The sequence below is a fragment of the Anguilla rostrata genome, chromosome 15 (assembly GCF_018555375.3).
Source record: "Anguilla rostrata isolate EN2019 chromosome 15, ASM1855537v3, whole genome shotgun sequence".
Classification (NCBI taxonomy): Eukaryota; Metazoa; Chordata; class Actinopteri; order Anguilliformes; family Anguillidae; genus Anguilla; species Anguilla rostrata.
The window spans coordinates 2,961,108-2,983,013 of NC_057947.1; the positions used below are offsets into that span (position 1 = coordinate 2,961,108).

Here is a 21,906-nt window from a genome sequence, read left to right on the forward strand (position 1 = left end):
TCCATCTTCCGCCACAGACTGAACACGCACCTGACTACACTGCATAAAGTGATGCTAAATGCTACACAGCAAAACTTTCACTGTTAAATCAACTCATACGGAGTACATGTGGACCCTATTGGGCTCATATGTACTCTGTTAGAGCTGAATTAGACATTTTTCTGTGTGAGCGTTTATCATAGGTTTGCTAGCCCAACCTACAGCATACTCCCCAACACTGTACCCTCAGTCCCGTTTTCCGATTACAGAAGTACGTCCTCAGTCCCTCCCTCACGCTTGCCTTGGTGCTTAACATTACATTGTAGTTTTGTGTTATCGCTGTTACTAGTGATTTTTATGTCCCGCACTTTCATTGGTTTGTTAGTTAGCTATTTACAGATATGTGTGACTTCCTGATTCCTATATCTTGGCAGAATCAGATCTCTGGAGACCTGTAGTGGTGACACGTCCCCAGAAAGAAATCTGGTTGACTTTTATTTGTTTGTGAAATGTTTCTGTTTCCGTGCGCCTTCCCTTCTGTTTCCGCTGTCTTAGAAAACAGTGCGCTTTGGCGTTGCTTCTTTGGGGTACTTTGGGTTGCTTTTGAACCCTATGGTAGGTGTGAAAATTGTGTAAAGCAAAAAAATGAGTTCCAAAGCAAAGAAAAGAATTCCCCTATGAAGCCAAACCAAAGAGTGTACAGATAAACAGCTAGTTAATGTTCTGTTCTGCTCCAGATTGATAGTGTGTAAAAAGAGCATTAATGTTCTGTTTTGTTCCAGGCTGATAGTGTGTAAAAAGAGCGTTAATGTTCTTTTCTGCTCCAGGTTGATAGTGTGTAAGAAAGAGTGTTAATGTTCTGTTCTGCTCCAGGCTGATAGTGTGTAAAAAGAGCATTAATGTTCTGTTTTGTTCCAGGCTGATAGTGTGTAAAAAGAGCGTTAATGTTCTTTTCTGCTCCAGGTTGATAGTGTGTAAGAAAGAGTTTTAATGTTCTGTTCTGCTCCAGGCTGATAGTGTGTAAAAAGAGCGTTAATGTTCTGTTCTGCTCCAGGCTGATAGTGTGTAAAAAGAGCGTTAATATTCTCTTCTTATCCAGGCTGATAGTGTGTAAAAAGAGCGTTAATGTTCTGTTTTGTTCCAGGCTGATAGTGTGTAAAAAGAGCGTTAATGTTCTTTTCTGCTCCAGGTTGATAGTGTGTAAAAAGAGCGTTAATGTTCTGTTCTGCTCCAGGCTGATAGTGTGTAAAAAGAGCATTAATGTTCTGTTATGCTCCAGGCTGATAGTGCGTAAAAAGAGTGTTAATGTTCTGTTCCAGGCTGATAATGCATAAAAAGAGTGTTAATGTTCTGTTCCAGGCTGATAATGCGTAAATAGAGCGTTAATGTTCTGTTCTGCTCCAGTCTGATAGTGCATAAAAAGAGCGTTAATGTTCTGTTCCAGTCTGATAGTGTGTAAAAAGAGCGTTAATGTTCTGTTCTGTTCCAGGCTGATAGTGTGTAAGAAAGAGCGTCGGCTGGTGAAAGGCTCGGGGTTCCACCTGGACCTGCTCCTCATCGTCTTTCTGGGCGCCCTCTGCCCGCTCTTCGGCCTGCCCTGGCTGACCGCCGCCACCGTGCGCTCCGTCACCCACGTCAACGCGCTGACCGTCATGAGCAAGGCCACCGCCCCGGGGGAGAAGCCCATGATTCAGGAGGTCAAGGAGCAGCGGGTGACCGGCCTGCTGGTCGCTGTGCTCGTGGGTAAGATGGGAGTTCTGTTACTCTGCTCGTGGGTAAGATGGGAGTTCTGTTACTCTGTTCGTGGGTAAGATGGGTGTTCTGTTACTCTGTGAGTAAGATGGGAGTTCTGTTACTCTGCTCGTGGGTAAGATGGGAGTTCTGTTACGCTGCTCGTGGGTAAGATGGGAGTTCTGTTACTCTGCTCGTGGGTAAGATGGGAGTTTTGTTACTCTGCTCGTGGGTAAGATGGGAGTTCTGTTACTCTGCTCGTGGGTAAGATGGGAGTTCTGTTACTCTGCTCGTGGGTAAGATGGGAGTTCTGTTACTCTGGGTAAGATGGGAGTTCTGTTACTCTGCTCATGGGTAAGATGGGAGTTCTGCTACTCTGGGTAAGATGGGAGTTCTGTTACTCTGGGTAAGATGGGAGTTCTGTTACTCTGGGTAAGATGGGAGTTCTGTTACTCTGGGTAAGATGGGAGTTCTGCTACTCTGGGTAAGATGGGAGTTCTGTTACTCTGCTCGTGGGTAAGATGGGAGTTCTGTTACTCTGCTCGTGGGTAAGATGGGAGTTCTGTTACTCTGCTCGTGGGTAAGATGGGAGTTCTGTTACTCTGCTCGTGGGTAAGATGGGAGTTCTGTTACTCTGCTTGTGGGTAAGATGGGAGTTCTGTTACTCTGCTCGTGGGTAAGATGGGAGTTCTGTTACTCTGCTCGTGGGTAAGATGGGAGTTCTGTTACTCTGCTCGTGGGTAAGATGGGTGTTCTGTTACTCTGCTCGTGGGTAAGATGGGAGTTCTGTTACTCTGCTCGTGGGTAAGATGGGAGTTCTGTTACTCTGCTCGTGGGTAAGATGGGAGTTCTGTTTCTCCTGGATGAGAAGGATTTTCTCCCTCTTTGGCTGCCATTGCAGTTGGGAGGTGCTGTTTTATAAGTTCACTGCAGTTGTTAATGCTAAAATGGCCAGTTTTTAGGGAAAAAAAAAAAAATATTTTGGATGTGAACTCGTCAGTTTCAGTCAGGATTTTTATGAGCCTGTGGAACTGGCTGCATTCGCTCTTGCGTTGAGTTCCTGGCTGTCTGACCCGGCCCGTTTTTACTGTATTCTCATAATACCAAAACAACCCGATCTTAATGAAGGAATAATGAAAAATGAACATACGGGAGGAACTTGTCGTGCTTGTGAAGGAAAGGAGATGGACTGTTATCTAAAGCGCTTCTCTCTCCAACCTTTCAATTTCATTGCATGCTCTATTCGCCAGAGCAGATATAGGGTTTAAGGTGGTTATACTCAAGTAACAATTACACGTTATTAAATAAAACCAATACCTACGACTGATAGTAGTGGTTTCTCTGACTATCTGTGTTGTGGCATGAGGAATATAGGCTGCTGTTGAGCTTTGTAAGCAGGTGTCCATTCCCTCTCTCTCTCTCTCTCTCTCTCTCTCTCTCTCTCTCTCTCTTTCTCTCTTTCGCGCGCGTCTCTCTCTCTCTCTTTCTGCAGGCATGTCCATCGTGATGACGGACGTGCTCCGCACCATCCCCCTGGCCGTGCTGTTTGGGATCTTCCTCTACATGGGCGTGACCTCGCTCACCGGGATCCAGCTCTACGAGCGCATCATGCTCATGGTCACGCCCGCCAAGCACCATCCCGACCACATCTACGTCACCAAGGTAACACCTGCCGCCGGCTTCCGTTACAGACTGTGGTAAAAACGCAAAATGAACCCTACAAGCTACCTGTGGCAGCTGTGCTATTTTACCGTGCCTTGGTTGTGTATGAATCATGTCTGCCGCGATCTGTGTTGGATAGACGCCCTTGTTCCAGTGCAGGTAAATCTTAGTCATTACTGGAAGTGTTTAAAGTTTATGGATTCAGGTGAACATGGATGTTGACTGAAACTTACAGTAGGAATGAACAGTACCCGCTAGATGGCACTAAATGCACCTCGTTGGCTAACAGATCCTACTTAATGGAGGTTGACCTAACAGGACAGTGCTCAAAAACGGATTTATGGAAGACCTGTAACTTGAAATTATGTGTGTCTACGTGTGCACTTCTGTGTGTGTGTGTGTGTGTGTATGTATACGTGTGTGTGTGCGTGTGTGTGTGTGTTTGTGTCTGTGTGTACGTGTATGTGTGTGTGTGCTGTGCGCGTGCACTTGTTTGTATGTGTGTGCTGTGTTGTGTGCTTGTGTGTGTGCTTGTGCGTGTGCGTGTGTATATTTATGTGTGTGTGTTACCTGTAGGTGAAGACCTGGCGCATGAACATGTTCACCATGATCCAGCTGCTCTGCATCGTGCTGCTGTGGGTGGTCAAGTCGACCGCGGCCTCGCTGGCCTTCCCCTTCATCCTCATCCTCACCGTCCCGCTCCGCCGCCTCGTCCTCTCCCGCATCTTTGAGGAGCGTGAGCTCAAAGCGGTGCGTGCGTCCCGCCCTTACCCAAAGTCCTCTACTGCATTACACCCAGAGTCCTCCGCTGCATTACACCCAGAGGTCTCCACTGCATTACACCCAGAGTCCTCCACTGCATTACACCCAGAGTCCTCCACTGCATTACACCCAAAGTCCTCCACTGCATTACACCCAGAATCCTCCGCTGCATTACACCCAGAGTCCTCCACTGCATTACACCCAGAGGTCCTCCCTGCATTACCACCAGTAGTCCTCCCTGCATTCACCCAGAGTGCTCCACTGCTTACACCCAAAGTCCTCGACTGCATTACACCCAGATCCTCCGTGCTTACACCCAGAGTCCTCCACTGTATACACCCAGAATCCTCCGCTGCATTACACCCAAAGTCCTCCCTGCATTACACCCAGAGTCCTCCACTGCATACACCCAGATCCTCCACTGCATTACACCCAGATCCTCCCTGCATTACACCCAGATCTCTGACTGCATTGCACCCAAAGTCCTCCACTGCATTACACCCAGATCCTCCGCTGCATTACACCCAGAGATCTCCACTGCATTACACCCAGAGTCCTCCACTGCATTACACCCAGATCCTCCACTGCATTACACCCAAAGTCCTCCACTGCATTACACCCAGAGTCCTCCACTGACATTACACCCAGATCCTCCGCTGCATTACACCCAGAATCCTCCCTGCATTACACCCAGAGTCCTCCACTGCATTACACCCAGAATCCTCCACTGCATTACACCCAGAATCCTCCGCTGCATTACACCCAGAATCCTCCGCTGCATTACACCCAGAGTCCTCCACTGCATTACACCCAGAATCCTCCACTGCATTACACCCAGAATCCTCCGCTGCATTACACCCAGAATCCTCCGCTGCATTACACCCAGAATCCTCCGCTGCATTACACCCAAAGTCCTCCACTGCATTACACCCAGAATCCTTTGCTGCATTACACCCAAAATCCTCCGCTGCATTACACCCAGAATCCTCCACTGCATTACACCCAGAATCCTCCGCTGCATTACACCCAGAATCCTGCGCTGCATTACACCCAGAATCCTCCGCTGCATTACAACCACTGCTATTCACCACACTATAAACATAACATTTCTGCTAGCGATAGCGCGTGAGTTCACTCAGGAAACGCATGGGAACCGATGACCTGAGCGTCAGGTGATGAGAACGTCCCTTTTCTCCTCTTTCAGCTGGACTGTGAGGAAGAGTCTCCTAATTTTGACGAAGACGGCAGGGACGAGTACAACGAGCTGCACATGAATGTATAAAAACCACGCGGGAGGCGCACCCTGAAAAAGCCAACACCGCAACGCTGAACAGGGTGGGGAAGGGCGGAGCACTTACTGGGTGTGGGGCGGGTGTGAGTCTGCCTGCGATGGAGTGTAGCACGCTGACTAACCTATTGTGCTGCGCGCGTGTTGGCGTGAGTTCGGAGAATCGGGGTATTTTTATTTATACGGTCGTGTTTCTGTATGCGAGAGTTGTTCTGTGACACACGGGTCCTTGAGGGAGGTACACTCCTTCCTCCGTTCATTTTGTTCGTTTCACTTCTGTCCGGTTCAACAAAACTTTTTTCAAAAATGTGACCATCTACTCTGTGCTTCACAAGGTGCAAGACATGGGTGGCTTTCTTTTCTTTTTTTAGTATTTATACTGAACTCCTTCTTGTGTTTTAGAGGCTAGGGTGTGTTTCCGGTCCCTTAGTGACGGACGTACGGGAGAGGGTGGCGTATGGGTAACGAGCACAGGTGCATTGTGGGTATAGCGTGAGAGATACCCACAGCTCGACTTGGACTCTCGACACGGCGCTGGCGGGGGGGTTTCGGAACGGCGCGGTAATCCTTCACTTCAGTGGGCCGCGGCGGTGCCGTAACCGGGGAAATGGCGCCCCGGGAGTCAGCCGGGTTAGCGGGGTTAGCGGGGTTAGCGGGCCGCGCATTTCTCTTACCTCTGGAGCCAGGTTGTTACGAGCGCCCGGCGCAGCGCTTCGCTCTCCGCTCCGGCTTTCAGGACCGCGATCCACGCGCACACAGCGGCTCCCAGTCCTCCTCTCCTCCTTTTTTTCTTCGACTACCCCAAAGCAATGCACTGAAAAACCGCATGTTTTATAGAGAGATATTTTTATGAGACAGATTTTACTATGTACAGATCAGATGAATATTATAATTATGACTTTTTTGGATGTAGACATCGGACTCTTGATAGCGGAGTCCCTGCATGATTGGTTTCCATTACACATAATCTGTTTTGATATGTCAAATGTGACCACTAAAATGAAGTTTTACCATTCTTTTGCCTTTACACCAGGCTAGTAATTTGTGAAATTCTGATGTAGTTTGAAGCCATGGTAATGACGTGTGGGTGTATATCTGAAACCCCCCTGTATTTTATATGTTTAAAAAGTTGTATGGACACGTGCTTAATAGGAGATACTTGAAATTGCCAGGAAAATGACTGGACTAGAGGCCCATTCAGTACCATTAACAAGGCACATGTGCTTGTGTTATTTTCAGTCTTGTAAAGATTGTAAAATGCATCTCCTCAGAGCTAAGCGCTTGGAATTACGGGAGCTTAGACGTGTCTAAAATGTATGTCCCTTTCTAGTAACATTAGAACCATTATTTTACCTATGAGGAAAAATAGTTTTTTGGGGGGAAATTTGAATCTTGTGTTCTTTTAGGGGGAAATAATTGAATCTTGTTTTTTTTTTTTGTTTTTTTGGTCAGGAATCTAAGAATGTAGTGCGTTGACTAAAAAACAAATTATGCAGCGCAGAAGTGAAGTTGAACAGTCACAGGACTGCAGGACTTGACAGAACACGTAACTCACGTAACTAGTGTGGCGCTGGGCTGAATAGTATACATTAATCTAAACCTCTGTAGTGTCCCCTCTCCTCTGGAAGCTTTTTTAAGGGTGAATGTGTCGACTGAGAACCTACTTTTCATACTGTCACCTCTGCAGGTCAGTGAAACTTTGATTGAAGCTTTGTTTTATACACAACCACGCTCCGGTAATTTTCTAAATAAATAAAACCGACAAGGCATTCTCCCTGCCACACGCTGCTATACGCTGTACATTGTGCTTTGGAGAAAGTCTGTCAAATAAATCTGCCCTGTAGATTGTAAATAGTGTAATGCTCATCGATTTTTTGCTTCTGACTAGTAGCTGTGTATATTCAGTATATTTGGCCACTTTGACACTATGACTCAAGCAAACCCAGTTAACATGGAGGGCAGTTCACTCTACAACACAACCGTGTGACTCCTAGCAAACACCCCAATAAGTAAACTATATTCCAAGAGGATTACTTATTACAGTTAAATGTAGTATGCAGTAGATTTATTTTATTGTAGTTTGGATTAAAAAAAAGATATATTGTGTGAAGTTCTTGCGAAAAGTAGTTCTGCCTTAAATGATTGACGTTTTGAGACAGCGCCTTGGCTGAATGTTTTGCTGTAGGTTGAGTTGTTACCCTACATAGCGTTAACTCTGTCCTTAATGAATTCATGAAGTGAAGAAGGGTCAGTCTGTAGCTCTGACCTGTGGTGAGTGGGACACTGTTGTATGTGAGACTTAGTGGAATAAGACATGAAAATAGAACCAGCCGCTTTCCCAACAAAACCTCCTGCTAGCACAGAACATCGCACTGTCGCAGGGTTGTCTGAGGATGTGGCGTTTTCACAACATTAACATGTAATCACACCGAATCATAACTTTGTGCTTTAGATAAGTACAGAATACAGCTGTGCTTTATTCGAGCAGAAAAAAAAAAAGTTTTAAGGATGTGTTTGCGATCCAAATACATCACAAGTCACAACAATCCCATAACTTTTACCAACATTTAAACACAGAAACATCACAAGACACAATGATCCCATAACTTACCAAGATTTAAATGAAAATACATCACTGGACACAACAATTTCCTAACTTTCCCCAAGATTTACATAAAAATACATCACTAGACACAACAATCCCCCAACTTTCCCCAAGATTTGAACGAAAATACATCACTAGACACGACGTCCCACGCTTCTCTGCCACAATGTCACTGCAACCTTGCCATAATGTTGTGATGTGGCTGGGAGCAGTGAACCACTGCTGCTCATCTTAAGCCGTGCCAGCTGATCATAGAAGTCGCTGCCCGTGCCAAAAGTATCTTACAGATCCTGTTGAACGTATTGTGTTCCTCCTCCACTGTGCGATACCCGTCAGAAGAAAGGACCGCAAGGAGAGGCTGACTCGGCCCGTTCAGTTACTGCGTCTGCCAAACTAAATGTGCGTAGGACAGCTCTGTTTATTTAGATCCGACTTAGGCGGATTCTCTGAAGGAACGGTTTATTCTCTTTTCGAGAATCAGTTTACAGAACGATGCGGTGACTTGCAATTCACATTTCCACCACTAGAGGTGCACCAGGCTATAAGCCACCGCTTTTTTTTAGGATTTTATTCATTTTCCATTCTTCAGAGAGATAATAAACGCATTCAGTCCTCACGGTTTCTGTGGGGAGAGGAGTGCAATCGCTCTTATTTTTTGAACGAATGCTTCTCCATTTGAAGCGCTGTGAAAAATCGCGATTGAATTAACCGCTGCATTTAATGCCCCTTAAAAGACATCTGCACGCAAACAAAAACCCAGTACGTCCATCTCCATGGAAAACAAAAACAAAAACAAAACAAAAAATAGCACATTAAATCGAATATCACTGTGCATTCAGTTAACATGATAGACGAGAGCAGAACTGGTTCAGATGCATCGGTTTCCCTTTTTAAACGAAACCAGAGTTTAGTGGCATTCTAAATGTATGTGTGAGGTTAGGCAGGCATTGTTTTGTAAGCCTCCTCTGGGGTGTTTTCATGGTTTCCACATCTCTTTAATGCGACAGCGTGTGTGCTCAAATGTCAGGCTAAACAGTACCAAATGAATCTGGGTGTGCTCGGGCACTGGCTCAACGCTTCGCGTTCTCACGAGGAATGACTTCAATCTCTATGATCCCAGACCTGACACAAAGGGATCATTCGAACGGGCGCTCTCGCCAGGGAGAACAACAAACGGTCACGGAGAGAAGGACACGTCTGAAGCAGTGTTGGCAGTTACCATGGCAGCAGACATGTTGCTGCCCAAAATTGGGAAATTGCAGAGGTGAAAGCTCTCTCTCTCTCCTTGTCGGAAACCAAAAGGTTGTTTTCTTTTTCTGTGCGAGAGTGCACGTGCTCCCCTGTGGAGGACAGCCCGACACGTGCACCAGCACTAGCAGGGCTGAGCGCTCACAGGAAAGCCAAATGTCTGTCCAGACCTAACAAAATTCCACTCTTATTGTCCTAGACACTGAAATACTGCCACATCCTTTGCCTGGTTTCTTAAGCATGAGAGCCGTAAAATGAAACAAATTTTAAAAGCACATTAATGGTGATAGTACAGTAAACCAGTAAACCGGTAGCATCCATTCTCTAAGTTGCAGTGCATTTGAGGCTAATGATGATTTGCTGTTTATATTTTTGTATGTATTTATTTACACTGTATGTTTATGGTACAGAACTCATACGGTTCTGTTTGGCAATAGGTTCTCCATGGTCCTTGAGAAGCAGACAATCATTACCTGTGTGTTTGTAGTCACTGTAAGTGCATACACAATTGATATGTGTGTGTTTTTAGTCATTGTAAGGACATACACAATCAATATGTGTGTGTGTGTTTGTAGTCACTGTAAGGACATACACAATCGATGCGTGTGTTTTATTCACTGTAAGGACATACGCATTCGATATGTGTGTGTGTTTGTAGTGACTGTAAGGACATACACAATCGATGTGTGTGCGTTTTAGTCACTGTAAGGACATACACAATCGATGTGTGTGTGTTTTAGTCACTGTAAGGACATACAGCCGATACTTGTGTGTTTTAGTCACTGTAAGGACATACACAATCGATGTGTGTGTGTTTTAGTCACTGTAAGGACATACAGTCAATACTTGTGTGTTTTAGTCACTGTAAGGACATACAAAATCTGTCATCCATGACAGTTAGGCCAGTCATTTGCATTAAGATTTGAATGATGTCTGTTGCACTTTGAACCTCACTCGCAATCAAAGGCTGAAAGTAAATGGAACAAAAGTTACATTTTTATGTGAATTAATGAATGGTAAATAATGTATTACTTTAGCATTAGCAATACACAAAAATAAATCAAATATTCTGGTGGGTAATTTATTAGTAGTTCAAATTGCAATTATTGTCAAATTGTAAAGAGCTTGTTTCAAGCTGTTTAAAAGATTTGTTATTTTTTGTCTGGAAATAAATATTTATTATGTGTTTCAAGTTCATGTTTGTCTGCGAATAGTTTATTCAACTGAAAGCACCAGCACCAAAATACTGTATCAGAACAGGAAAACTGCAATGGGCCCCTTTACATCTAATTAAAACCGTATGTTGTCCTGCTTGATTTAACCTCATTCCCCTCCCCTGAGTACTGTCATTTCCCTTCCGAAGCCACAGAAGTTGTATTTGAATCAGAAATGTTTGGAGTTGGTAGTTTATCTTTGTGTATATTTAAAGGTTGGAAAGAAATCGCACTGCCTGACCTACACTTTCAGAATTTAGGCTGTTTTCCGCACTGATACACTATGTCAGTAAGGCTTTTCAGAAGCTCTTGGATTTCTGCTAGAAAAACCATCTCAAAGGCTTAATTTATTGTGTATTTCTCTGTTCATGGAATCACACGAAAAGTCTACCCATGTGATTAGTTATCCCATCTTTTTTTGACCTTTTTCTTTCTGTTCCAGATTTGTAACAGCAAATGTAAGTTGCAAAGTTGCAAATGTGACCTCAATCATCGATGCAATGGCATCCACACTAACGTGTGTGTCTGTGTGTATGCGTGTGTGTGTGAGCGTTCGCTGGTGTGTTTGTGTGTACGTGTGCACACAAGCGTGTGTGTGTGCGCGTGTGTGTATGTGTGCTTGTGTATTTGCAGGCGTGAGTGTGTGTATGTGTGCTTGTGTCTGTGCGCGCGTGAGTGTGTGTATGTCTGCTTGTGACTGTGCGCGCGTGGGTGTGTGTGTTTATGCGTGTGTGTGCACGTGTGTCCGTGTGCGTGTGTGTGTCCACAGTCACAGTTGCATTGCAGTCTCTAGTCCAGCTGCTAAGCTGCCCTGCAGGCGGTGAGGTAAGTGCAGGTGAAGGGGAGGATAAGAGCAGTGAGGATGCAGGGCAGGACCAGCAGGAGCAGGGTCCCTAAGTCCGGGTCCTGCATGTAGGTGCAGAGGGGGAAGTAGGTCTTGTGGATCCCCAGGAACACCTCGTCCTTAATGGAGGGCTCCATACACCCACTCAGACGCACCCCCCGCTCCACGCACATGTCCAGCATGATGTAGGACCTGTGAGAAACAAGGACCTTCATCAGTGAACAAAAAGACCTGGAAAATGTGATAAATATTCATCCTGACAGTTCATGGGGTTCTGCAGAATTAGGAAACAACGTAACCAAAATGGTCTACATGCATGCTTCCACTGAACATACATGCACACCAACAGACAAACTCAAACTTATTTTCACCTGACTGCAAGCACAGGATTTTTAGTTTGAGCCACACGAAAGAAAATTTGTAACCAAAATGGAGTAATTGTGAGATTCAGCTTGGTTTAAATTAGCTACACTCTTTTAGTAACACAAAGCACCCAGGAGAACTGGAATCCCACGGTTTATGAAAGACGTTCAAACTTTCCCATGACAAAAGGTCATATATCTCTGACGAACAGTTGTTAAGTTAACAACAGTTATTTTCAGTCTTAACCTTTCCCTCACTCATCATTTATGATGATGTCATGGTGAGATCATTGGCTGCTCTTCCTGGCATGGTTTGATAATGGATGAAAGTGTAGAAGGAGAGGTTGTAACGAGGCAAATTAGAAAGGACCGCGCTGGCTACACCTACGGAGTATACAAAGGGAAAATAACATGGCTCACCTTCTCGTATTGGGCCAGGGGCACCTAGCTCGGTAGCTGGTAGATGCCATTGACTGATTAAAGGCAGGAATACAGTAGTTATTGACATAATTGTCAAACGTGGACCTGTCACAGGGAACGTACGTCTCTGTGAAGCCTGAAAAGGCAAAAAAAACAAAACATGAATAAATAAAATGAAGTTATGATAGGCCCTGAAATATATACAGTGGATTATATCATGTTACAAATGGCAGTCTCCCCTATGAATAAATGAGTGTGTAAATGCAGTACAGTCAGGTGAGACATGCAGGGGTTTCCTGTAAATCTCTAACCCTAACCCTAACCCTAACTGTACTGAGCAAGAGGTGGAGATATGCCCCTTTCCTGTGTGTCTCCTTTGGATAACGCATTGCTGATTATTATTAGACGGCAGCAACAACCAAACACAGAAAGACTGTTTACTGGTCCCTTCTCAAATTCTCTCTGACATTCATATCACCAATGCCTGTTTAGACAGTCCCAGTCTTTTATTTATTCATTCGCAGTGGTGTAGACAAGCTTTTCACCAACATTACAACTGCTTACTCTCTTTGTCTTTTGCGTTGCCTCACACACAGCTTTAAGCCTCTGTTCAAAAGGAATGCATTCGTTTGCTCCTGTTTATTTCTGCGAACACACATATTTCTCCAAGGCAACACGATCAATAAATGAAACATTCAGATCACCTGTAAATCTTTAAATTGCTTTTTAGTTCATTAAAAAAATTATTGTCCCATTACTCACCAGCAGAAGCAAAGAGAATGTAAATATATGCAGAGATGGTGAAGGCCAGTCGATTCTCCATCCCTCTGTGTTTCTGTTGGTCTTTTTTCTGTGAAACGTTGATTACAGTGAAAATAGTCATTCATTTCTCATCTGGTTAAACGTTTGGGGGGTATTCTAGTATCTGGGATGAATCTGTTCTTACTCTAGTTCATGGATAATTCAAATCTGGACTGAATTGGCCAGACTGTACTCAAACCTGACTCCCAGGTAAAGAGAGGGTGGAAAACCAGCAGTTCTTGGACCTCGAGGGTCATGATTTGAGTTATAGGGCACTAGATAATGGGCAGCTAAATGGGTCCAAAGATGGTCCCATAAAACATGTTACAGAAAGGACGTGATTGATGAACATTTTGGAGAAAATGTTCGTGCATTTTTACTAAGTGACCTCACTGACTGAAAAGCGAAATAAATACATAAATGGTGGGTCAATATGACAACAAAAATGGTGGTCAATACAGTCTTTGAGAACCAAAGACATAAAATGTAATCTCAAATACTTTATGTTTTAAAAAGGGAAACGTAAGAAGATGGGATAATAAACATTGCAGATTAATTTCATATTGCAGAACACTGTGTTGAGGGCTTGGGCAGGGACGTAATTACAGTTATGTGTACAACTGCATCTGATACTGCAAGTATTAGATATTGTTGCAGAAATAGATGGCAAAGTAGCATTAGAGAACTGTCAACAGGTGATATATATGGGGGAGACTGAACTGGAGGTTAAGAACAAGGTAGCACAATATAAACATTTAAGATTTGGCATTGCACTGACCCCGTATCATGCTGTTTTTAAGGCTGTTTCTGGGAAAACTGATTTCCCCCGGAGGATTAATGAAAGCACATCTATCTTCCTTCTGAACGCTTAGGGTTACAGTCAGAGTCTATCAGGACAGAAATTAGAAGAATGATTATGCATTTAAGAAAAAAATAAAAATAAACACAAAGAACAATATTTAACAAATTGTGAAAAACAGGTTCCAAAAAGACCCCTGAGGGACTCATTACATTACGGCCACTTAGCAGGACTGACGTACAGGAATGGAGAACGTCCGTGTAACTCTCCGAGGAATACAAACATGGCAGAAAGGCACAAAGATGCATTTATAATCATTAAGTATAATGTTAATGCAACAAACGGACTATTTGTATTGTAACAAAAGAAAGTACCTCTAGACAGATAACCTGTCATATACAGCTATAACAATAACATCATTCAAAGGGAAATCCAAAGAAAGGTAACGGGAAAGAAAGGCTATCTAGAGGAGGGAAAGGGAACCAATCGGAAGATAGAGGGTACAATCTGAAGAGTTGCGTCTTCAGTCTGTGTCAGATGATGGGCAGGGTTTCTGCAGTTCTGACTGCAGTGGGAAGATGGGCAGGGTTTCTGCTGTTCTGACTGCAGTGGGAAGATGGGCAGGGTTTCTGCTGTTCTGACTGCAGTGGGAAGATGGGCAGGGTTTCTGCTGTTCTGGTTGCAGTGGGAAGATGGGCAGGGTTTCTGCTGTTCTGACTGCAGTGGGAAGATGGGCATGGTTTCTGCTGTTCTGACTGCAGTGGGAAGATGGGCAGGGTTTCTGCAGTTCTGACTGCAGTGGGAAGATGGGCAGGGTTTCTGCTGTTCTGACTGCAGTGGGAAGATGGGCAGGGTTTCTGCTGTTCTGACTGCAGTGGGAAGATGGGCAGGGTTTCTGCTGTTCTGACTGCAGTGGGAAGATGGGCAGGGTTTCTGCTGTTCTGACTGCAGTGGGAAGATGGGCAGGGTTTCTGCTGTTCTACCTGCAGTGGGAAGATGGGCAGGGTTTCTGCTGTTCTGACTGCAGTGGGAAGATGGGCAGGGTTTCTGCTGTTCTGACTGCAATGGAAGATGGGCAGGGTTTCTGCTGTTCTGACTGCAGTGGGAAGATGGGCAGGGTTTCTGCTGTTCTGACTGCAGAGGGAAGGAAGATGGGCAGGGTTTCTGCTGTTCTGACTGCAATGGAAGATGGGCAAGGTTTCTGCTGTTCTGACTGCAGTGGGAAGATGGGCATGGTTTCTGCTGTTCTGACTGCAGTGGGAAGATGGGCAGGGTTTCTGCAGTTCTGACTGCAGTGGGAAGATGGGCAAGCTTTCTGCTGTTCTGACTGCGGTGGGAAGTTGGGCAGGGTTTCTGCTGTTCTGACTGCAGTGGGAAGATGGGCAGGGTTTCTGCTGTTCTGACTGACAGAGCTTTTAAACTCACATCCCTCACAAATTAATAAGTCTCATACACGACTACATTCTGGACCAGGGGACTGACATGTGCTTCTCTGAAACCTGGCATCAGTCATGGGTTTACTCCCTGTTAAATGTATCCTGTCCGCCTGACTACAGGCACAGGAGAAAGCCCACAGCACTGGTGGTGGTGGTGCCTTAACCATCACACACAGAAGCCAGCTGAAATCATCCCCCTTGCATCTGCCTGACCTGTCCTCCTTCAAAAGGCTTCCACTTGAATGTAAACCCCCTTACTGTATGACACTACTTATCATTTACCGCCCTCCTAAAACAAACTCAGTCTCTATACCTGAGATGCACAGTCATTTTCCTCACTCTGCACCACATCTAGCAACACTGTCATTCTTGGTGATTTCAACATTTGTGTTGACACCCTCTTATCTCACTCTACAGATGAACTTCTGCATCTAATGGAATGCCTTGACCTGGACCAACGTTTCGATGTGCCCACATGCACCAGGGGGGTGCACGTTTGACCTGGTCATCACCCCACACACATCAGAGGGTCACACACTCTCTCCCTATTAGCAACCTGTAGGCCTATGATCACAAGGTTGTTTCAATGGAGCTGTCATCTCTGTGTCATCATACCAAACCCAAGCCCCAGGTGTGTTTCAGAAACTGAAAAAACATCCACCCAGACATCATGATATTGGACCTCCAGCACATCTCCTCCATCTCCTGGAGTTCAATAATAAACCATCGAGCAGTTTCACCATGCCCTTGCGAAAACATGAGTAGTCGCCTTCTCACGCTCAGTTCCCTGGTTCACTGGAGAACTGTGTAAAATTAAAACAGTTGGGTGTGCACTTGAACGGCACTTCAGAATCTGGGCTCACTGTTCACACACTAGCCTTCCAGGAACATAAAAAGCATACTCAAGACCCCTCAAAGAGGGGTCACTGCTAATCTCCAACATTATCAGCAATAATCCTGGTAGCTCCAAGCAGCTATTTTCTACCATTAACCATCTCCTAAATCCACAAAATTGTCCACAAACTGTTCCACAGTGTGACAGTTTAAAGTGACTTCTTCAGAGCAAAAGTCAACAACATTCAGTCTCAGCTCTCCAGCTCTTCCTCTCTGCCGCCCCCTGCTGTTGGCTCTCAGCCCGAGATTTGTAAGCTTCTCTGTTTCTTCCCTGATGTCACGCAGAGAGAAGTTGAGGACATCATCAGCAAAATGAAACCTTCCACCTGTGTCTTGGACCCTTTCCCCACGGTTCTGGTGAAATCATACATCTCAGCATTCAATCCCCTCATCTTCAAAGTTGTAAACCACTCCTTCCAAGCTGGTCATGTTCCACCCGTTCTTACAACTGCTCTCATCTGACCACGTCTCAAGAATCCTGACCTGGACCCACAAGTTCTTGCCAATTACTGACCCATTTCCAACCTTCCCTTCTGGTCCAAAATTCTTCCTGTTGGAAAGAGTGGTAGCTGCACAGCTTCAGGACCATCCAAAGTTGAACAGCCTCGATGAGAAGTTCCAGTCAGGTTTTCATTCTGCCCACAGCACCGAAACACCACTGGTCTGGCTTACCCCTCTCTCTTTGTGACCTGAGGGCCGTGCTCAGCACTGTTGATGCTGACATCCTCCTCAAGTGCCTCCACAGCACTATCAGACTCTCTGGCTCTGGCTTAAACTGGTTTCAATCCTACTTGTCTGGATGGCCTGAGTATGTCTCCTTAGGGGGTTGCAAGTCCTGGATGCACTTTGTCACCTGTAGTGTTCCTCAAGAGTCAGTTCTCGGCCCCATCCTGTTCACTCTCTATACGCTCCCCCTTGGTCATGTCATCTGTCGACATGGAATGTTAATCCATTGCTATGCACATAATTACACCTGAACCCCGACCTAACCACTCTGCATGCAGCTTCATCACTAATAATCACCTGCCTCGAGGAGAGAGGGGCCTGGATGAAACACAACTTCCTCCAACTGAACAACTCCAAAATCAAGGCCTCTTAGTTGGCATTCCCCCCCAACTCACCTCACCTTTTCTGGCTACAATATTCGCCTCTCCACATCAGTCTCCAAGCTACGTGTTAGGTTTGTCCCTCACCTTACCTTCAATGCCCACACCAAACATTTGTGTTAAACCTCCTTCTACCACCTCCAGAATATCTCCAAACTCTAAACCTGTCAGACACAGAGATGTCTTATGTCATGTCTTTATCTTCTCAAGGTTGGAGTACTGTAACCCAGTAATATATCCAGAACAGCATTGCCAGGATCCTGATGAGAGTTTGAACATGCCATCATATCATACCCATCCTACAGACTGCACTGGCTCCCTGTCTAACTATGGATCAAATTTGAAATACTTCACATGACCCATCCTTGCATCCATGGAAATGCTCCCTGCCTCCTCTCAAGAAACTGCTCACTCCTAAAGCCTCCACCAGCAACGTACGATCCTGCAATACCCTGCTTCTCTGTGCCCTCAGGACTAAGCTCCACACCATGGGGGATCAGGCATTCCACTCGGCCACACCCCGCCTCTGGAATACTCTGACCGACCACCTAAGGGCACCACAGAATCTGGAAATTATTAAAACAGGCCTAAAAACCTTCCTTTTTAACAGGGCCTCTTCTTACATATGTTTTGTTTTGTCTTTGTTTTTATGCATCCCAGTGTAAACTTTCCTTGTTAACAAGACTTTTTAAAACTTGTTTTATTTGACCTTTGTGCTTGCTTTAATTCATCCAACTACAAGGAATTTATGCACCTCTTTAGCACTTTGAGATGAACTTTTAATAAAAAGTGCATTACAAATAAAATATATTATTATTATTATTATTATTATTATTATTATTATTAGGACGTGACAAGAGTCAAAAGATTTTCTAAATGGAAAAAAGAGGAAAGGGCCGAGGCCTGAGCCCTGGAGGATGCCAGTTAAGAGTTCCTGAGGTCTTCACACAGTGCGATGCAAACCAGTTGTGAGCTGTGCCACAGATCCCCATGTTAAGAAAGAGAGCCAGAGTTGGTCAAGTGTCAAGTGCTGCTGAGAGGTTGTGGAGCATTCTCACAACATCCTGCCCAGTTATTCGTCTTATTTTCCTAAGATGCACGATTTCAATTCTGTCCCCTGTAGGGAACCATGGGTTTCCATGTCTTAATGTCAAGACCCATGTATTCTACAATGATGAAACCTACACTACAAGAGACATTCAATAATAATAAAATAAATATTTTGATATTATTTTCGCTGCAACAGGTCATCCAAGGCACTATTGACACCATTATGTCAAAAACAATATATATCAGCCAGTGTCAGGAGGATGCTATAGCTGCTGCCATTCTGTACTAAAGCCAAAGCTGAACTGAGATGACTCCTCATGTGACTCCAACATTTTTGTCAAACATTTTTGAAATTTAAGTATACAATACCATAATCATTATCCCTGAATGACATCTGGTGAATCAATATGCACATTTTAAATGCTATGTATCAACATTTTAAGGGAAGATTAATTTATAGAACATCATAAATTGAAGTGTGTTTTATGTGAATAAGGTATGAGCTAGTAATTGGTCTACAAGTCCTACATGGTTCACCCAATACGGATGTAAATATTAAAGTGCTTTAACCTCACATTCATTGTTTTATTTCCAATGTGCTGGAGTACAGAGCCAAAACATCAAATGATGTGTCACTCTCCTAATACTTTTGCATTTGACTGTTTACAAAGACTTATATAGAAGTAGAGACCCTTGAACCTTGAACTGTTCAAGAATTGACTATGACATGAATTCTTGACACCTTTTGTCTATAGGAAAAAAAAAAAAGCCTAGTGTATATGGGCTTGATATTCTTATCGTTCAATATTTTCAGGATTATTATTATCATTGACACATCATTATCAATGGATGGCTCCATTTTGATTGTATTTTTATGTTTAACCATAGGTTCTGTTTACCCATAAATACTCAATTTATGACTAGGTATATAGTTATGCATTTAGTAGTTAAGTATTGAACTGAACTGAAGTTGGTTCACATATGGTAGATTAACCTCAAAAATGCAAATGGGAATGAACAGTACAGGAGGTTAGCACACAGGATAGTGGACATATTTAACAGATTTTCTTGCTGCTTGTCCAGTCACGCACATTGTGTTAATTTGATGGCAGCTAATCTTTTTTTTTAAATCCTTACAATGCTAATGGCATTCCCCTCCTGCCATTGCTAGTTTTCACAGTACTGAAATGTCACAAACGATGTTCATCTCAGCATGAGTCTTATCATGAAAAGAATGTTTTTGTACTGACTTATTAATAGACTGCAGCAGACACACTGTCACCATTACAGTTGCTCAAGTATAGAGAGCGTGCTTATTTATGCCACACTTACATAAGCAATGCATCGGGAAATAATGATAGCCCTTTTCAAAAGAGCTGAAAGTCTAGTCTTCAGTTTAGACGATTTTTCCTGTTTGTTTACAAATAAGGAACTGGGAGCTCTTGGGAACTGTGTTTTAAATAGGTAACGGCTTCGGAAAAGCTCGCAGCAGCATAAACATCCCCGACATTACATACACTGTTATGGAAACAATATTTGTTTTGCATTACTTTGTTGTTATGCCAATAAAATACAGTTCTTATGAGGAATGTACACAATAAGTTCACCAAAACAGCACTGTGCTGTAGTATGTAGTCATATTTTCCCCTCCCTGGGGAAATCAAACCATAATATTTTCAAGATATAACGTTACGGACCGAGGGCCAAAATGAGAATTCAATTAAGGACAGGACCAATATTCCCACCATTTTAGAAATAACACATTTCACAGCTACATTTCCCATTAATTAAGAACACTTAAAGGACAATATTGGCAAGTTTTTTCATGGTCCCAGCTGAACAGACCCATTAAAACAATCTTTTTTCTGCTTTATTTTTAAGGAAAGCAGCCAGACAAGATTCCCTCATGTCTGTCTGTGGAGTCTTCCAGGAAGTACATATTAAAGCGCGTTTATGCCAAATAGCAGAATTGTGCAGGTTAGCAGGAAGTCTTTGGAAAAGAAATCATTACCGCAGTGTAGGGAGGAGAAGCCGCTCCGATCCCAGTTTTCCCAGAGTCCCCGCGTTCCCGGAGAGCCTGGGTCTTATCAACGGCAGAATGCTCCGTCATGCTAAGGGCCAGAGTCCCCACTGGACATCTGCTTCCTTTCCCAGGGAGCCCCTGCCCTGCCCCATTTTCCCAGGGAGCCCCCCGTCCTGCCACCATTTTCCCAGGCCACAGAGCATCTATGTATGGCTGTTGACTCCCAGGTGACATCGAGCAGAGGGCCTCATAATGTGACTCAACTGCATAAGTCAGCGATGTCACGTTTCACAAGACAACAGACTCACTTCATCATGCAATACACATGGGAAAAATGACTGTTTGTTTGATTTTCCTAGAGAATGCTCTTTTCTGTCATCTCATTTACTGGTCTGTGAAACCCTACAGCAGTGCTCTTGCATGGCTAATCCTAATTCATGGTGATTTATATGGCTTGCATGTGTCACGTTATCAGTTTAAGCAGCTGGGGAGGATCAGAAGGTATACAGGTTGGTAAGCGTCGGAGTCTTTGTCAAGGGTGCAGTATGCAGCAGTGTTCAATCCTGCAATGCCATGCATACAAAATGGCAGTTCTGCAGTATGGCACTATTTCTGTGTATAACTAATTATGCACACACAGACACAAACACACAAACACACATATATACACACACACTCACACAGATGCACACACACATGCTCACACATAAGCACACACACCAACACACACACATGCACACACAAACTCACACAGACGCATGCGCATACGCAGACACACACACACACACACACATACACTCACACACACATACACACACAGAACCAGCAAGAGCAGGGTGGGTTCCCCTTCTTGAGTGTGGTTCCTCCCTCAATTTCTTCCTTCTTGCCATCCGGGTGTTTTCCTGTGCCATTGTTTTCCACTCTGACCACAGACTTGCTGTGTGGGGTTTCAGGCCAGGGTACACTGTGAAGCATACTCTTACCTAGGGGTGTAAACCTTAGGCTTCACCACGATAAGATTTGGAGATACATGAAATTTTGCCGCGATACTATTGGATAGGGTGCAATACTGTAATATAAGATATGATATGATAATTTGGGCTCCAGCTATTATAAACATGTACCATTTCAATCAAGTTTTCACCCTTTTTAGTACAGACTGGCTTGATTGACAATTCATTTATTCAGTAGGTGAGAGTATAAGCTTTCTAACGATGTATATAACATGTCTAATTTTGCTTTTGGAATAGTGTTTTATAGGTCAGCGTAACCGAACATTTTCTTATCATCGCATTCACTCTGTGGTAGCAGTAAAAGACGCCGTTATCGGTACTCTGGTTTTATTTTTTTAAATGAACTGACGATGTGAAGACAGTAGTAGACAGAGCGTGCCAGGGTACAGTTGGCTAACCAGGATGTACTGTATGTCTTGTGATTTCAGGTGAGCGACGTCTAAATGTGCACAAAAGTGATATTGCATTAGTACAGTGGATGTATAAGAATGCTAGGATGTCAATGATGCTAGTAGAATGTGTGTATGAGATCGCTAAATGTTACTATGTAGGAAATACAAGTACATGCATGTAGTCGCTAGCTAACTGGCTAGTTAGCCCCACTGTAGCAGCTAGTTAAGTGGCTAGTTAGCCCCACTGTAGCAAGCTAGAAGCTAGAAATGTCCGTTT

General features: G+C 44.1%; 3 protein-coding genes across 5 annotated transcripts in view; 2 read left to right on the forward strand and 1 right to left on the reverse strand.

Moving 5' to 3' along the window:
* slc4a3 (solute carrier family 4 member 3) overlaps nucleotides 1-5,916 on the forward strand; it is an 81,886-nt gene extending 75,970 nt beyond the window's left edge. For both annotated transcript variants that reach the window (XM_064310825.1, XM_064310826.1), the window contains exons 20-23: nucleotides 1,469-1,722; nucleotides 3,203-3,372; nucleotides 3,949-4,122; nucleotides 5,339-5,916. In XM_064310825.1, the coding sequence (XP_064166895.1) occupies nucleotides 1,469-1,722; nucleotides 3,203-3,372; nucleotides 3,949-4,122; nucleotides 5,339-5,416 (676 nt within the window). In that variant the 3' untranslated portion in view covers nucleotides 5,417-5,916. The remainder of the gene's footprint in view (nucleotides 1-1,468; nucleotides 1,723-3,202; nucleotides 3,373-3,948; nucleotides 4,123-5,338) is intronic.
* LOC135241240 (uncharacterized) lies at nucleotides 381-1,462 on the forward strand. The gene is made up of 3 exons (XM_064311461.1): nucleotides 381-433; nucleotides 663-813; nucleotides 951-1,462. Exons 1-3 carry the CDS (start codon nucleotides 381-383, stop codon nucleotides 1,311-1,313), a joined length of 567 nt encoding a protein of 188 aa, XP_064167531.1. The 3' UTR covers nucleotides 1,314-1,462.
* Nucleotides 5,917-7,855: 1,939 nt separating the features above from the next.
* LOC135240763 (receptor activity-modifying protein 1-like) lies at nucleotides 7,856-20,642 on the reverse strand. Of its 2 annotated transcripts, XM_064310670.1 has the most exons (5): nucleotides 20,213-20,631; nucleotides 13,695-13,803; nucleotides 12,878-12,965; nucleotides 12,116-12,251; nucleotides 7,856-11,525 (listed from the first exon to the last, which is right to left on the reverse strand). In XM_064310670.1, the coding sequence occupies exons 3-5, from the start codon at nucleotides 12,936-12,938 to the stop codon at nucleotides 11,291-11,293; spliced, it is 432 nt and encodes a 143-aa protein (XP_064166740.1). In that variant the 5' UTR covers nucleotides 12,939-12,965; nucleotides 13,695-13,803; nucleotides 20,213-20,631; the 3' UTR covers nucleotides 7,856-11,290. The 2 variants fall into 2 exon arrangements, with proteins under 2 accessions (XP_064166740.1, XP_064166738.1); XM_064310668.1 differs by lacking the exon at nucleotides 13,695-13,803 and having other exon boundaries at nucleotides 20,213-20,642.
* Between the last annotated feature and the right edge of the window lie 1,264 nt (nucleotides 20,643-21,906).

Bases quoted from the DNA above. Each gene is read 5' to 3' on its own strand.
- LOC135241240 (XM_064311461.1), top strand. From the start codon at position 381: ATGTGTGACTTCCTGATTCCTATATCTTGGCAGAATCAGATCTCTGGA. The intron at 434-662 runs GTAGTGGTGACA...TCCCCTATGAAG, and splicing joins AATCAGATCTCTGGAGACCT to CCAAACCAAAGAGTGTACAG. The intron at 814-950 runs GTGTGTAAGAAA...CCAGGTTGATAG, and splicing joins TTTTCTGCTCCAGGTTGATA to TGTGTAAGAAAGAGTTTTAA.
- LOC135240763 (XM_064310668.1), bottom strand. From the start codon at position 20,458: ATGTCACCTGGGAGTCAACAGCCATACATAGATGCTCTGTGGCCTGGG. The intron at 12,252-12,877 runs GTGAGTAATGGG...TTGCCTTTTCAG, and splicing joins CATTCTCTTTGCTTCTGCTG to GCTTCACAGAGACGTACGTT. The intron at 11,526-12,115 runs GTGAGCCATGTT...TGTTTCTCACAG, and splicing joins CCCTGGCCCAATACGAGAAG to GTCCTACATCATGCTGGACA.